The sequence below is a fragment of the Cyrtonyx montezumae genome, unplaced genomic scaffold (assembly GCF_038088225.1).
Source record: "Cyrtonyx montezumae isolate F1298 unplaced genomic scaffold, pur_monq_1.0 scaffold_3, whole genome shotgun sequence".
NCBI classification, from domain to species: domain Eukaryota; kingdom Metazoa; phylum Chordata; class Aves; order Galliformes; family Odontophoridae; genus Cyrtonyx; species Cyrtonyx montezumae.
Window position 1 is genome coordinate 29488998 of NW_027072034.1, and position 13656 is coordinate 29502653.

General features: G+C 39.1%; 1 protein-coding gene across 3 annotated transcripts in view; it reads left to right on the plus strand.

Moving 5' to 3' along the window:
* CUL4A (cullin 4A) overlaps positions 1-12231 on the plus strand; it is a 35181-nt gene extending 22950 nt beyond the window's left edge. For 2 of the 3 annotated variants that reach the window (XM_065741061.1, XM_065741062.1), the window contains exons 15-20: positions 22-129; positions 1393-1506; positions 2616-2721; positions 9147-9319; positions 10122-10274; positions 10661-12231. In XM_065741061.1, the coding sequence (XP_065597133.1) occupies positions 22-129; positions 1393-1506; positions 2616-2721; positions 9147-9319; positions 10122-10274; positions 10661-10756 (750 nt within the window). In that variant the 3' untranslated portion in view covers positions 10757-12231. Of the gene's footprint in view, positions 1-21; positions 130-1392; positions 1507-2615; positions 2722-9146; positions 9320-10121; positions 10275-10660 lie in introns of those variants that run through there. The other variant, XM_065741063.1, reaches the window with a different exon arrangement.
* The last annotated feature ends 1425 nt before the right edge of the window (positions 12232-13656 follow it).

Genomic DNA, 13656 nt, shown 5'->3' on the forward strand with positions numbered 1-13656 from the left:
TTTTTGTCTCTTGTATTTTAGTATATGCAGAACCAAAGTGACCCAGGAAATATAGATCTGACAGTAAATATATTAACAATGGGATATTGGCCAACTTATACACCTATGGAAGTTCACTTAAATTCAGAGGTTAGTTTTTGAAATTTCCTTCTGAATGCAGTTTATGTAGTGGTATCATAATCACTATCATAGGATCAGTTAATACCCTTACTTCAGTGTTTTTCTGCAGGAGATTAACACTTTTTTTCCCCATTTCAAAGATACAAAAAGCACAGAAGTTAAAACATAGTGGGTAGAGTCTGCTCTGGGGTTGTTTCAGGTGATTGCTTCACTTAATTATTTTTTTTAACCCTCTAATAATACTAGTCTCAAATTAGCATCAAAGAAAAATCTATGTCCTACTTAACATTGCAGTTGAGCACTAGTTTAAAGCAGTTCACACTAATTAGCCAGTCTGGCTGCAATGATTATGCACATTGATCAAACCAATAGTTACATTACTGCATGCTCTTTTTTTTCCCATAAGATCCTTCCTCTCTGTCATGTGTCTCATAAAACTAGGCTCTGCATTTAAATGGTGTCTGAAAAAAAGATTGCTTCCAAGTTGACAGATTTTGCAGAGCTCATACCTGTAGTTATTTAAATTGAAATATATATTTTGAGTACTGCTTCCTGCAGTACATTGCTTGATCTGAAGTGCAGCAAGCACCTAGGAGGTCAGAGTTGGTGACAGTGCTCCCATTCTGTTCAGAAGCAGTGGAAGCTTTTTTGCATTTACTTCAGTTTCATGTTTTCCTGGAATGAAGGGCCATGAAGAAGGATAATCAGAGGGCTGGAGCACTTCTCTTAGGAAGATAGGTTGAGGGAGCTGGGCTTGTTGAGCTTGGAGAAGAGGAGGCTCTGAGGAGACCTCATTTTGGCCTTCCAGTACTCGAGGGGAACTTATAAGCATAACTTACAAGGGGAACTTATAAACTTAAGGGAAACTTATAACTTGAGGGGGAACATTATCTGTGGTCTGGTAATGATGGGACAAGGGGAAATGGTTTTAAACTAGAATAGGGGAGATTGGGTCAGATGTTGGGAGAAAATTCTTTCCTCAGAGGGCAGTGAGGTGCTGGCACAGCTGCCCAGAGAAGCTGTGGTGCCCCATCCCTGGAAGTGCTCAAGGCCAGGTTGGATGGGGCCCTGGGCAGCCTGAGCTGGGGGGGGCAGCCCTGCCCACAGCACGGGGTGAGCCTGGCTGGGCTGTGAGATTCCTTCCAACAAAAGCCTGTGATTGTGTGAATCACACTCAGTAACAGACTACTTTGAAAGGGTCCAACCTGAACAACAGGTAAAAACAGCATCACTGTACTGATAAAACACTAATAAACTTTGTCTGTTTTGCAGATGATTAAGCTTCAAGAGGTATTTAAAACCTTTTACCTAGGAAAACATAGCGGTCGAAAGCTTCAGTGGCAGACCACATTAGGGCATGCTGTCCTGAAGGCGGAATTTAAGGAAGTGAGTTTGTTCATAGAAATTTGCTTATGTAATTCTTAACCTGTGGGAATGAAATTGAAGTTAGTTATTCAGAATCTAGCTGTGTTTAGTATTCCTTTTTTTAAATACAGGCAGCAACATGTAAAAAAAAATCGTGTAAAAAAAAACAATGTGTAAAGAAGCAACGTGTAAAAAAAAAAAAAAAAAAAAGAAAAATCGCTGTTGAGTACTTTTATTGAAAGTGGGATTTTTCTAATGAAGCCAAAATACTGCCTAGCTAGAAGACACCAGTGAAACCTTCCATTTATATTCATTCAAACAAAATTATTGAAATAAGGAGGGTTTTAATAAAGAAGGAAATTAAAGAAAAAAATCAGCATCATCTTATTTTTTTAGTATGGGATTGTTTTGATCATGGAAATACTGGTGATACTTTTAGAATGCTTAACTGTTGCAAAAAGAGACTGAAGGGCATTAGTGATGTAATGACTGGTTAAAATTTAAATGCCTGTTAAATTATTTAAGTGTTAAATAACCACGTTGTTGCTTAATGTGGTTTTGTTTCTTCTCACGGAATATCTTGCTTTGCTAATGATGCAACTTAGTTGAAATAGAGGAAACAACAGCAACAGTGTTCTTTTATAATTTCATTTTAAACAGGGAACTTATGGATTTTTGCAATGTGTATCACTGGGATAGATAGATTTGTTGTTAACTGACAAAAGTGTGTACATGTGTCTGAAGAGTTTCAGTTATTTCCTTTTCATTGCCAGCCTGAACAAACATTTTGCTACTGATTATATGGGGGTGAAGTGTAAAGAAATTTGCAACTGGTAGTAGCAAAGCCAGAATTCCATATATTGTAACTGAAATGAAGTAAGTGTTGTGAAGTAAATGCTAGGCCATTCTAACAACGTTCTGGTTTGTGCTGTATTGCTATTGTTAGATAAGCAGGGAAGGTTTTAAAAATATCCCCTTGATACTGCGTTCAAGCAGATTCCTCTGAGTGACAGGCATTCAAAAATATACATCTATAAATAATGTACAGCTTCTCTAACTTATCAGATTCAGGAGATACAAGAGAAAATAGCCTGAAAATTACTTCTAAATATTTGACATTTCTTTTTTAGGGGAAGAAGGAATTTCAAGTGTCGCTCTTTCAGACATTAGTGCTGCTTATGTTTAATGAAGGAGATGAATTCAGTTTTGAAGAAATCAAAATGGCCACCGGTATAGGTAGGAAAAATACTTTGTGGTTGGTTCTTACATTTATGAATTGAGTGACTGACAATTATGAATCTGTACGTAAAGACCTTGTTTTAAGAATGCTATTATAATTCTGTCAGTTTTGAGAGTTACTATTGTGTATCTTGAAAAATGCAGGTGGTGATAAGGACTTGTTGTATGTACAGATTATTTCTGTCCTAGCACATTCAAATATTCTGAAAGTGATCTGTTACAGAATGCTGCCATTTTGGGGCAGTTCAAGAGATTATTTCAATTGAACGGTTCTGAGAGCTTGACCGTCTCTTTTCCACTGTTGTATCTGGAGTACCCCATTTATAATAGATCTGATTGGTTAAAAAGAGCAATGCCCAGTAGCAAGAATATAGGTAGCTATTCCTCTTGCACTTCAAATCTGAAGGTGGAAGAAACAGAAAATAAAAGAAAAACCATATGTAGTATCTACTGCATAGAGTATTCTCAGAGGTTTTCGATTGTTTCTCTAATCTTTATGCTTCCTTGACATAGTTCATGCCATTGCCATTAAAGAGGATAACTTTTCCATAGCTTTACTTTCTACATCAGCCAGCAGGTCATATCCAGTAGCCTTTTGCTTGTCAAACCTGAAGATCAACCCAATAAAACAACTGCTGAAGAACTCCCTGAACTCACACAAACATTAAAATACTGAAAATATATTTTATAAAACATAATAAAAATTGATAATCAAGAATCACGGTGGTTCAGAAGGCAGTGCAGCCTAAGTACTCCAGCTTCTCAGACTTCAGGTTGCTTAGTCACTCATTCCATAAATGCGAAGGGAGCTGAAGAAAACTTGTGTCAGAATGAATGATAAGCATCGGGATAGTCCACAGACTCATTAGGTCAGAGTACAATGCTTACAGAACAAACATAAGCTCACACAAACCTGATCCAGATCCTGCATTGTCACTTTGTGTTACTTTTCCTTGGAGCTTACATTCTGGCTGCCTTACAGCAAGAGATTAAAATCTGCTGCATGAAAACCCATTATGTTACAGCACAATAGAAAGGATTTCAATAAATTATTATTAAGACAACCAGCTAGAACTGATGGGTCGTTGGGAGCTGTCATGTCATTGCACTGGATGCTATCTCTATTTATTTCTCTTAAGAGGAAGTAGTGTAGAAATCCATGTAATGAGGACAATTCACAGCCTACAGGTTGCCTGCGAGTCCAGGATGGATAAAGTAAAATCTCTCTTCCAAACATGGCATTCAGAGCTGCTCCCATTCCCTTTTAGCAGTCTCCCTCCTTGTAAGTGAAAGTCTTACGTCCAAAAGTGCTCTCAGGAGTCAGTTTCACACTGTCCTCTTCCTGCCTCCTGCTACTTGGCAGATCCTTTTGCTGGGCAGCATTCTGGATTTTGCCCAGCAGTGATAAGCTGTGAAACTGTTGACCACCACATGTTGTAAGAATGGGAAGCTTACAGTGGACAAGATTCAGTGAGGGGCAATGTGCTGGAGGTTTCTCAATGCATGGAAGCCAACTCTGCCTTAGGGAGTCCCTTGGTCCTAAATGACTGGAGACTCAGCAGTAGGGTAGGAGAGGATGAGGAGCAGGGATGCATGGAGTGTGCCTTCCTTGGCTTCCCTCTTGCATACTGCCCTATGCGCACCAGCTTATGGCCTGTCGAAGACAGGACACTGGTCTGGATGGACCTTCTGACCCAGGTGCTCATTATTCTGATCTAAGGCAAACACAGAGTGATGCTGAACCTCCCAACTCTGAACTGTTGTGTTTAGCCACTTTCTTTACTTGGGTGTTGACATGTGTCATCATAGTCCTTCTTTGGGGGTGCTGGAAGCTTTGTGCAGTTCTTACTCGATGTGTCTTTATGTCGAGATCCTATTACGAGGTGTTAACTGGTCTTTGTATGTTGATAGTTACTGCAGAAATGTTCAGAGCTATAGCAATGCCAGAAGACAAAATATTACGACTTGAAGTGTCAGTAAAAGGCATAGAAAGATCAGTAAGTCAGACACCAGCAGCAGATGGTATTCACCCAGAGGCTTTACAGAAACTTTCTAGTTTAAATACTGAATTAATCTCTCACAACTTTAATGAGCCTTGATGTGGGAAGAATGGTATGTGACATTGGTTTGGAAGTTTTGTTTTGGTGTTTTTTCTTTGGTTTTTAAGTTCGTGGAGTAATTCTGCAGGGTGTCAGGCATGTAGTGGGAAGAAGAATTGATGGGTTCATGGCTAAGTCTGTATCGAGGAAGAGCCAGCACAATTTCTGATGTGAATTGAGCAAGCATATACACAGTCATAACTGTACACTTGTTTTTTAAAAAGTTCTTGGCTAGAGCTCATGGCTTGTAAGAGGAATTATTTTGGGTGAATGACTGATTAGAGGACAGAAATAGGTAGAAATTAAAAAGCTGCTTTCATAGTGAAAGGAAGCTCCTAATAGGTGTTCCCTTGTTATTATTCAACTTAGTAACTAATGATCTGAAAAAGAAGAACATTGATCTGACAGTTTGATGCTTCTTCCTTAGGAAGGTCAAATTTGAAACTTCTAGAAGTTGCAAAGACATCTCACACTCAAACAATTAGGAGATCAAATGGTATCCAGTATTGTCAAATACAAATACAAACACATCTGTGGAGGAAGAGAAATAACTTTAACCACACATGCAGAGTCTGGCTTTGTTTTGTGTGATTGCCAGGCATTTTGATCCAATTCATATAACATAATACAGCTGTTCTCAACCAAAACAGAATTAGCTGTCTAAGATTAATGGCAGAGCTGAAAGCTGTAATTCTCAAACTTCACATTAAGTTGGCCCCTGGCTTCTTGCATGTGCATTAATGTTTAGTTGAGAACACCATAAGGGTGATCATAAATTCATAAGTTCATAAGGTTGGAAAAGACCTATAAGATCATCTAGTCCAACCATCCTCCTATCACTATCTCTACCCAACTACTAAATTAAATCCTTTAGCACCTCATCTAAACGCTTCTTGAACAGCGCTAGGGATGGTGCCTCAACCACCTCCCTAGGCAGGCCATTCCAGTGCCTGACCACTCTTTCAGAAAAGAAATGCTTCCTCAGGTCTAATCTAAATCTTCCCCGGCGCAACTTGTGGCCATTCCCTCTCGTCCTGTCGTTATTTATCAGGGAGAAGAGGCCCACCCCCTCCTCACCACAACCCCCCTTCAGGAAGTGGTAGAGTGCAATAAGGTCTCCTCTGAGCCTCCTCTTCTCCAGGCTAAACAATCCCAGCTCCCTCAGCCGCTCCTCATAAGACTTGTGCTCCAGACCCCTCACCAGTTTTGTTGCCCTTCTCTGAACACGCTCCAGGGCCTCAATGTCCTTCTTGTAGTGAGGGGCCCAAAACTGAACACAGTACTCGAGGTGCGGCCGTACCAGAGCTGAGTACAGGGGGATGATCACCTCCCTGCTCCTGCTGGCTACACTATTTCTAATACAGGCAGGATGCTGTTGGCCTTCTTGGCCACCTGGGCACACTGCCGGCTCATGTTGAGCCGAGCATCAACCAACACCCCAGGTCCTTTTCCTCTCTACATTCTTCAAGCCATTCTGCCCCAAGCCTATAGCATTGCATGGGGTTATTGTGGCCAAAGTGCAGGACTCGGCACTTGGTCTTATTGAACCTCATCCCATTCAGCTCAGCCCAGCTGTTCAGCCTATCCAAATCCCTCTGAAGGGCCTCCCTACCCTCAGGCAGTTTGACACATCCTCCCAACTTTGTGTCATCTGCAAACTTACTGAGGGTACACTCAATTCCCTCGTCTAGGTCATCAATAAAGATATTAAACAAGATGGGCCCCAAAACTGACCCTTGGGGGACACCACTCGTAACAGGACGCCAGCTGGACTTAACTAATTCTGCTTATTTAATATGTTTGTTTAGGCTTCTTAGTAAGAGACACCATGAATAATGTACAGGAGCAAGGTGTAAAGCATTTGGGATTTTCCAATGTTAGAAAAATCTGTTTGGTGACTCTGTTAACCAGTCTCCCTTCTGTTGCGACTTTCACAGCAATTCCTTGGGCCTCTCAGACGTGTCCCCAGCTCCTCTGCTGACTGCAGCATGAGATGGGGCCAGTCAGATCAGTATTTGTGTGGTTTAATTGAGAACCATACTGAAGTTAATAAAGAGATTATAGGTTTCTGTGGCAAAAGCCAGTAAGAAGGTATGACTCAAAGCTTTCAATTGTTTGAGGAAGCAGTTCACACAGTAAAACCGAGCAATTTGTGTTCCTCGACACACTTGACAGGAGGGTTCAGCCACAAAACAGAGCATCAGTTAACATATCAGTCAAACTGTTGTGATCTACTGTGTGCAATTTACAGAGGTGAAAATGTTATCTTCTGCGGTTCTGCTGTTCAGACTCTTAGTCGTTAATGTAGTTTCTGTATTAGCTAGATTGCTGGATTTACATTTTTACAAGTTTGTTTTGTAAACATCCTGCCCTTAAAGTAGGGTTTCAAAACTCCTACGTATTGAAATAACCAGAAAACTGGTCTCTACCTGTGTTTTGGCTTTGTTTATTGTATCTCTTAAGTTCCATTCCCATCTAACAGAAATTACCTACACTTTTCTGGGTCAAAACATGGACAGTCACCACATTTACACACACCCCCACCCACCCTGAAGATATCTCATTTGCCTTCATATCCCTTTGTCTTCATCCACATAGAACATAGAATCATAGAACATCCCAAGTTGGAAGTAACCCACAAAGATCCAGCTCCTTTCCCAACACAGGATCAGTCAAAAAACAAACCCTGTGTCTGAGGGTGTTGTCCTTGAACTCCAGCAGCTCAGGGCTGTGCCCACTGCCCTGGGCTGCTTGTTCAGTGCCCACACCAGACAACCCCAGCCACTCCTCACGTGCCTTGCCCTATAGACCCTTCTCCACTTTCCCAGCCTTCCTTTGGACGCTCTCTAACAGCATTGTGTCCTTACTCTGTGGCACCCACATGCAGTGCTCTGCTTGAGGTGAGGCTGCAGAGCAGGACAGCCATTCCCCTCACATAGTGGCAGTGCTGATGCACCCCAGGGTGTGGTTGGCCCTTTGGGCTGCCAGGGCACACTGCTGGTTCACATATATCTTGCCAGAACCCCTTCCATGGGGTTGCTCCTCAGCCCATCTGTACATAGATCCAAGGAATAACAGCATGCAGTGCCATACAGAAAATAGAAATGATTAAAATGTGAGGTATAAGAGTAACTTAAAAATAGAAGATTAGCAATCTCAACAGCATGCAACCTATAAAGGATTAATTGGGCAGAACTCAGACTTGTGTTTTGCAGTCACTGTTAGAATAAATTATGCCCAGTCTCTTTAGAACATAAGAGATTGCTGCTGATACTTTGGTACAGTTAGAAAAGATATCAGCTGTCACCCAGAGAAAGAGTGGTTACTGGTTGCTGTGCTTCTCTGAGACATACTGTCCAAATATATTCCCCATTTTTCCTGCCTTTCTCATAATTGAGAAAGCCTCTCTGAGATGAATGTATTCCCTGCTTTTCCTTCGTGATTGAAGGGCGATTGTGAGTTCTTTCCCCTTTGGCCTTCTGTGACCCTCAGTTTCACATGCACAGCAGAAGGAAGGCTCGGAAGGGTACTGGGAACAGTGACAACATCCTTGCACAGCAAAGTGGGCTGCGTTTGGATAAAAACACATCAGCACTGTGTATTTACTGAAACACCTAAAAAGTGTGAAAGAGGGTTTTTTAATAATGACAGAACGTATAGAAGATGTTGAGTTGTTAAAAGTCATTCTGTGTGAGTGTGTAAGCTAGAGCATTTTACAAGTAGTAACTCAACTGTTCTGTGCATTCCTGCACTGCGCTGCAAAACATTCGATTTAATTCTTGGACTTCTCAGCTCTGATGCATTTGGTGATCATTTGATGTTATGAATGAAAGTATTCTGGAGTATTCTGGATACTGCAGAAGGCTGTTTTAATGCAAAATCCTGAGACGTATTCACAGTATAATTACTAGAATGTTTTAGGCTTTATTTATCTACTTGCCCAAGTGCTTTTAGCTTTAAGCCTTAAACCCACTTGTTTCCACTCCTTTCTATTGCGGAGAAGTTTTATGAATATAATAGCTGTCAGCAGTGCTTTCTAAGCTGATAGCTGATGCTTGGTGAGACTTCTCTCCCATTTTCTTCTTTGTTTTCCATTTGTGTTTATATTTGCATCTGAGTGTTTAGAAATAGCAATAAAATCACATAAAACAAGTGCCTTGATTTTCCTGTCATCGGCTGATTTTCCTTTTCATGTTCTGTCGTTGCCAAACAAAGCTACAGCAATAAAAATAATATAAAAAGCAGTATTTTTTGCATTGTATGACTAGTTCAATTGCATAAAACTCTTCACGTTAATGTTTTATTTTCTTTTCTCCTATCCAGAGGACAGTGAATTAAGAAGAACCTTGCAGTCTTTAGCTTGTGGGAAAGCACGAGTATTGATTAAAAATCCAAAGGGCAAGGATGTAGAAGATGGAGACAAATTCATCTTTAATGGTGATTTCAAGCATAAATTGTTTAGAATAAAGATCAATCAAATCCAGATGAAAGAAACAGTATGTATTTATTTTTGCATTCATTCTGGTTAACTGTTTGTCCATATCCCACGTGGAGAGACTGAATCTCTGCATTTCCTCTCATAGCTTTTGTATAAATAGAAAGGAAACATTAATTTAATGGTGGTGAGGATGACTCACAGAGGCAATAAAGATCCGAAATCTCCCTGAAATCGAAACAATTCGGATTCTTTCCTGTGCCTGCAAAATTAAGTGCTATTATACTGATGATATAATCTTGCAGATGTTTCAGTCTGCCTTACAAGTTTTCATGGTACAGCTGAAGAGCTGGTACTACATTGAACCCATGACTCAAATGTCACTGTGTCACTTTTCTTTATTAGGAGAGTAAGAGGGCTATTAAAAGGTCAGCGTTGTCCCCTCATTCCTAGTGGATGTCCTTGCTTCACTTGAATCCCAGTTCTTGACACCAGCTGACATGTTTTAAGTGGTATTGAGTTGTTTTCTTTTGTCCTTTGTATGTGAAAATTAAAAAGTAAATCAGAGTTGAACAGCTTTGTGCAGAAGGCCAATGTATTTGGACTGTCAAATTCTTGTGTGTTCTTCTAGAAATCTGAAGGGAGTTCTTATGAGATAGTTTGATTTCTGAGATTAAAAATATGACATGATCTTTATTTAGATTATCTTTAATTTTATATTTGGCTTGCTTCAGAATCACTTAGCTCATAGCAAGCAGTAACATACGTATCTGCCCCAAAGTTGGACAGTAAAGCTACAGAAATATAATGGATAAAATAATAGCAAGAAAGAGTGACATTTGTGGTGGTGTATTTTTCTTTAGGTCGAGGAACAGGTTAGCACAACCGAACGAGTATTTCAAGACAGACAATATCAGATTGATGCTGCCATTGTGCGAATAATGAAGATGAGAAAGACTCTTGGTCACAATCTCCTTGTTTCTGAATTGTATAACCAACTGAAATTTCCAGTAAAGGTAACTGATTTTGTTTTCCAAACCATCCTGGGATTATCAAAAGATATGTAATTTTTTTTCCCATTCAACTTGTCCGTTAGAGTAAGACATGCAAAGTACATCTGAATCAAGTCCAAAGATTCAAGTACTAAAATGAGCCTGTGAACAGAATGAGCCAAGGTATTAGAAGGCAACTGTTGAAATACTCACTATGGTTCATTTTCTTACATGGTTTTTAGCTGACCTGGTTGTTGTTGTTTTGTTTTCATTTGTGGTTCTTTTGTCTGTTTCTGGAGGAAACAAACCTCCAAAAAAGTGGAGGGTTTGTTTCTTTTTTTTTTTTTTTTAATAAAATATATTGGCATTCATATTATTAACTGTTTTACTAATCTTGTCTTTTCTTGAAGCCTGGAGACTTGAAAAAGAGGATTGAATCTCTCATTGACAGAGACTATATGGAGAGGGACAAAGACAACCCCAATCAGTACCACTATGTTGCATAACAAAGAGGAAATACTTATTTAAAAAGAAAAATAAATCATCCAAATGTATCTTCAGGACACCGAATACCTATGCTGTTCAAGACTTTATTTGTAGCAGATTTCAGGTTGATGTGTATTATTCAACCAGCTGCATGCACTGCTGTGGACAAGAAGCAAAATGACGTTAACTGATCATCCTTATCAAGACTCCTTACTAGTTTTAAATGTCACATTTTTGTTTCTTTTAGATATTTGTTTGTTCTTTTTGGTTCTTGAAAATTTATTTTTACTGTTTTGCTTGACAGTGTCATTGACGTTGGATGGAAACGTAAAATTACCTGTGCAAGATATACTTTTGTGATAGATGCAAGTCTGTTTTTTTCATTTCTCTGTTCTGGCTGCATCCACAAGGACCCTATATGCTGCATTCTTTAGCTACAGTGACAAACTTGGGTAACTTTTTAAAAACCCCTAATTGATGAACGTTTATGTACAAACAGTGTTGTTGAAATACACTGTGTTTTTGAAATTATGCATCATGAAAACTCTTTAATGTTGTGTTTGTTTAATTTTCTTTCAAATGATTATGAACTTCAGTCTGGTTTGATAAATCAGGTTTTGAAGTGAGATCCTTCATGTGCCAAGAGGACAACTGCGTGTGTAGTGAGTTGTTGAATTATTTAGATAAGATATTATTTTATTAAAACTTCTGCTGGGTTGAGTGGCAAAGATTAGATTGAGTCAGATGCCCTACCTCATTTGAGGGCAGCTGGTTTTTATCACTATTTATGTACTTGCCACAACATTTAGTTTTTGCCTTTAAAATCACATACAGGGAAACTACTGTACAGCGTGATCCACTTTAAGAAACAAACCTTTTTTTTTTTCTAAAAAAAAAAATACTTTTATGGTCTTGATGTTGTGAAAGCATAGTTTTTTGTCTTGAAAGACTGAGGATTTTGTGAGTATTTTGTTACATATTGTATATATGTAAGTGGATTTGAATTAAAGAATGAAAGACGTTGTAGATCTGTTAGATAATTGTAACTATAAAGAAGTTACCTTTTGTGGTACTGCTTACAAAACATTGTTTATTTCCCAGATTTGCATACTGGTGTGTTTCATTCTGATAAAAGAACTACCAAAGGAGTTTTGATCATGGCGTAAATGAGAATTATAACAGCAATATTTTCTGAGAGATAATTTACTAAGCTTATGCAACGTGGATTTTGTGTATCAGTTGGAAGGCCACCATCTCAAATTAAACATTGCTGAGATTTGACATCTCACAGACTTACATAGTGCAGTCCTCATTCTGTCATCCGGTGTCATTAATTGTATTGCATTCTTCTGAATTATTTTTTGTTCCCTTTGTGTTTAGGAACTAAAAACATTCAGTTTATTGTATTTAAAGCATATTTAATATTGTAATTTAATGTAGACTTATTTTAATATTTGAATCCAGTTACTTCAAATAAAATCTTTGATGCATATTAGATTTCTTAGCGTTTGTTAGAATGTGGCACTTGAGTTTATTTGTGCAGTTTGTTCTTTCACGTTAATTAGAAGACTTGCCTTGTAACTGACTTTCCTCACATGCAAAAGCCAGTCAGCTTCATCTTTGTAGACTTTTAAAACAAACAGTAATGTGCACCTCAGAAATATGATGGGCAGAAGCTTTATCCACATAAGAAGTTGGCAGTTATAGACAGTAACTGATAGAAGGATTGAATGTGTATTGCCTTCCATTTCTGAAGCCATTTTCCTGGTTCAGTAGGTTTAAACCATATATTAAGAGCAGTGGTGCTATCCCGAGGATTGAAACGATTCTGCCTTACAAAGTGCTGTTAATTGACTGATAAAACATGCTGAGATGTGCAGTTTTTCTTAATTGCCACAGCCTAGGAGCCCTAGGCCAAATTACTTTGCTGTAGCAATTAAAAATGAGTTGTTCCATGAGAACGGCAGTATTAAAGCCTGTCATTCTGTGATGTATGCCCTTTGTCCCTAACTATATTCTCCCCCACCTTCCCCATAAATAATCTCAAGAAGCAGTGCTGTGGGGTTTTTATGCATAGTTGTGCCTTTCTCTTGATGGGAGCTATCAGAAAACCAACAGAGTTGGTTTTACTCTCCTTACCCAGCGCAACCTACAAAGATGTAACTCACTCTTAAGATTTCAACTCTTCCAAAGTGGTCTGAAAGTGGATTGAGAGGTTCTAAAGCTTTGGGAGACACTGACAGCTGCAGTCACAGCTTTTCTTCTTTGGCCCTCATTTTCAGTTTGGCTTCCTCAAATTTCTCCTCCTGGAATTCTGTACGTGCTGAGCGAATAGGAAAAGCTGTTAGTTTATTAGTCATCATGGTAATCACTGTTTCATACCAAAATACTTGCACTTGGTTGTCTTTTGGTAGGCTGCTGATAGAACTTGGCTGAGCAGCCTCTCTCAGCCACTTTTTGGTTGATACTGGCTATTTGGTTCACTGTGCACCATGGGTGTATCTGTGCCTGCAGAGATGACATTGCTAAAAATTTCTTTCTGAAAGATTGCTTTGTGATGAAGACATCAGGCTGCAGCAAAGTAACAGATTTAATCTACAGTACGTATACGTTCAGTAGAAAATGTCTTGAAAACCCAAATCGTGGCAATTCAGTATCCTTGGAGCAAACTGTGTAGCAGTCCTCTTCTATGGAATAATAGAAATAACAGCAGAAGTCTGGGATACACATGAGGAGTCCCTGAATCTTGCCAGAATCTTCCAGTTGGATTCGGTTTATCTTAAACTTTCAGTTTAATTCAACCTGGCATACATTATATGCATTTTAAAAAGCAGTTTTTCATCCCAGTGTTTTCTGAGGGAAAGCAAGTGTGCAAACACAAGTTGATGGCTGACTGTTGTAGGTTCTTCCTGAGCATGGC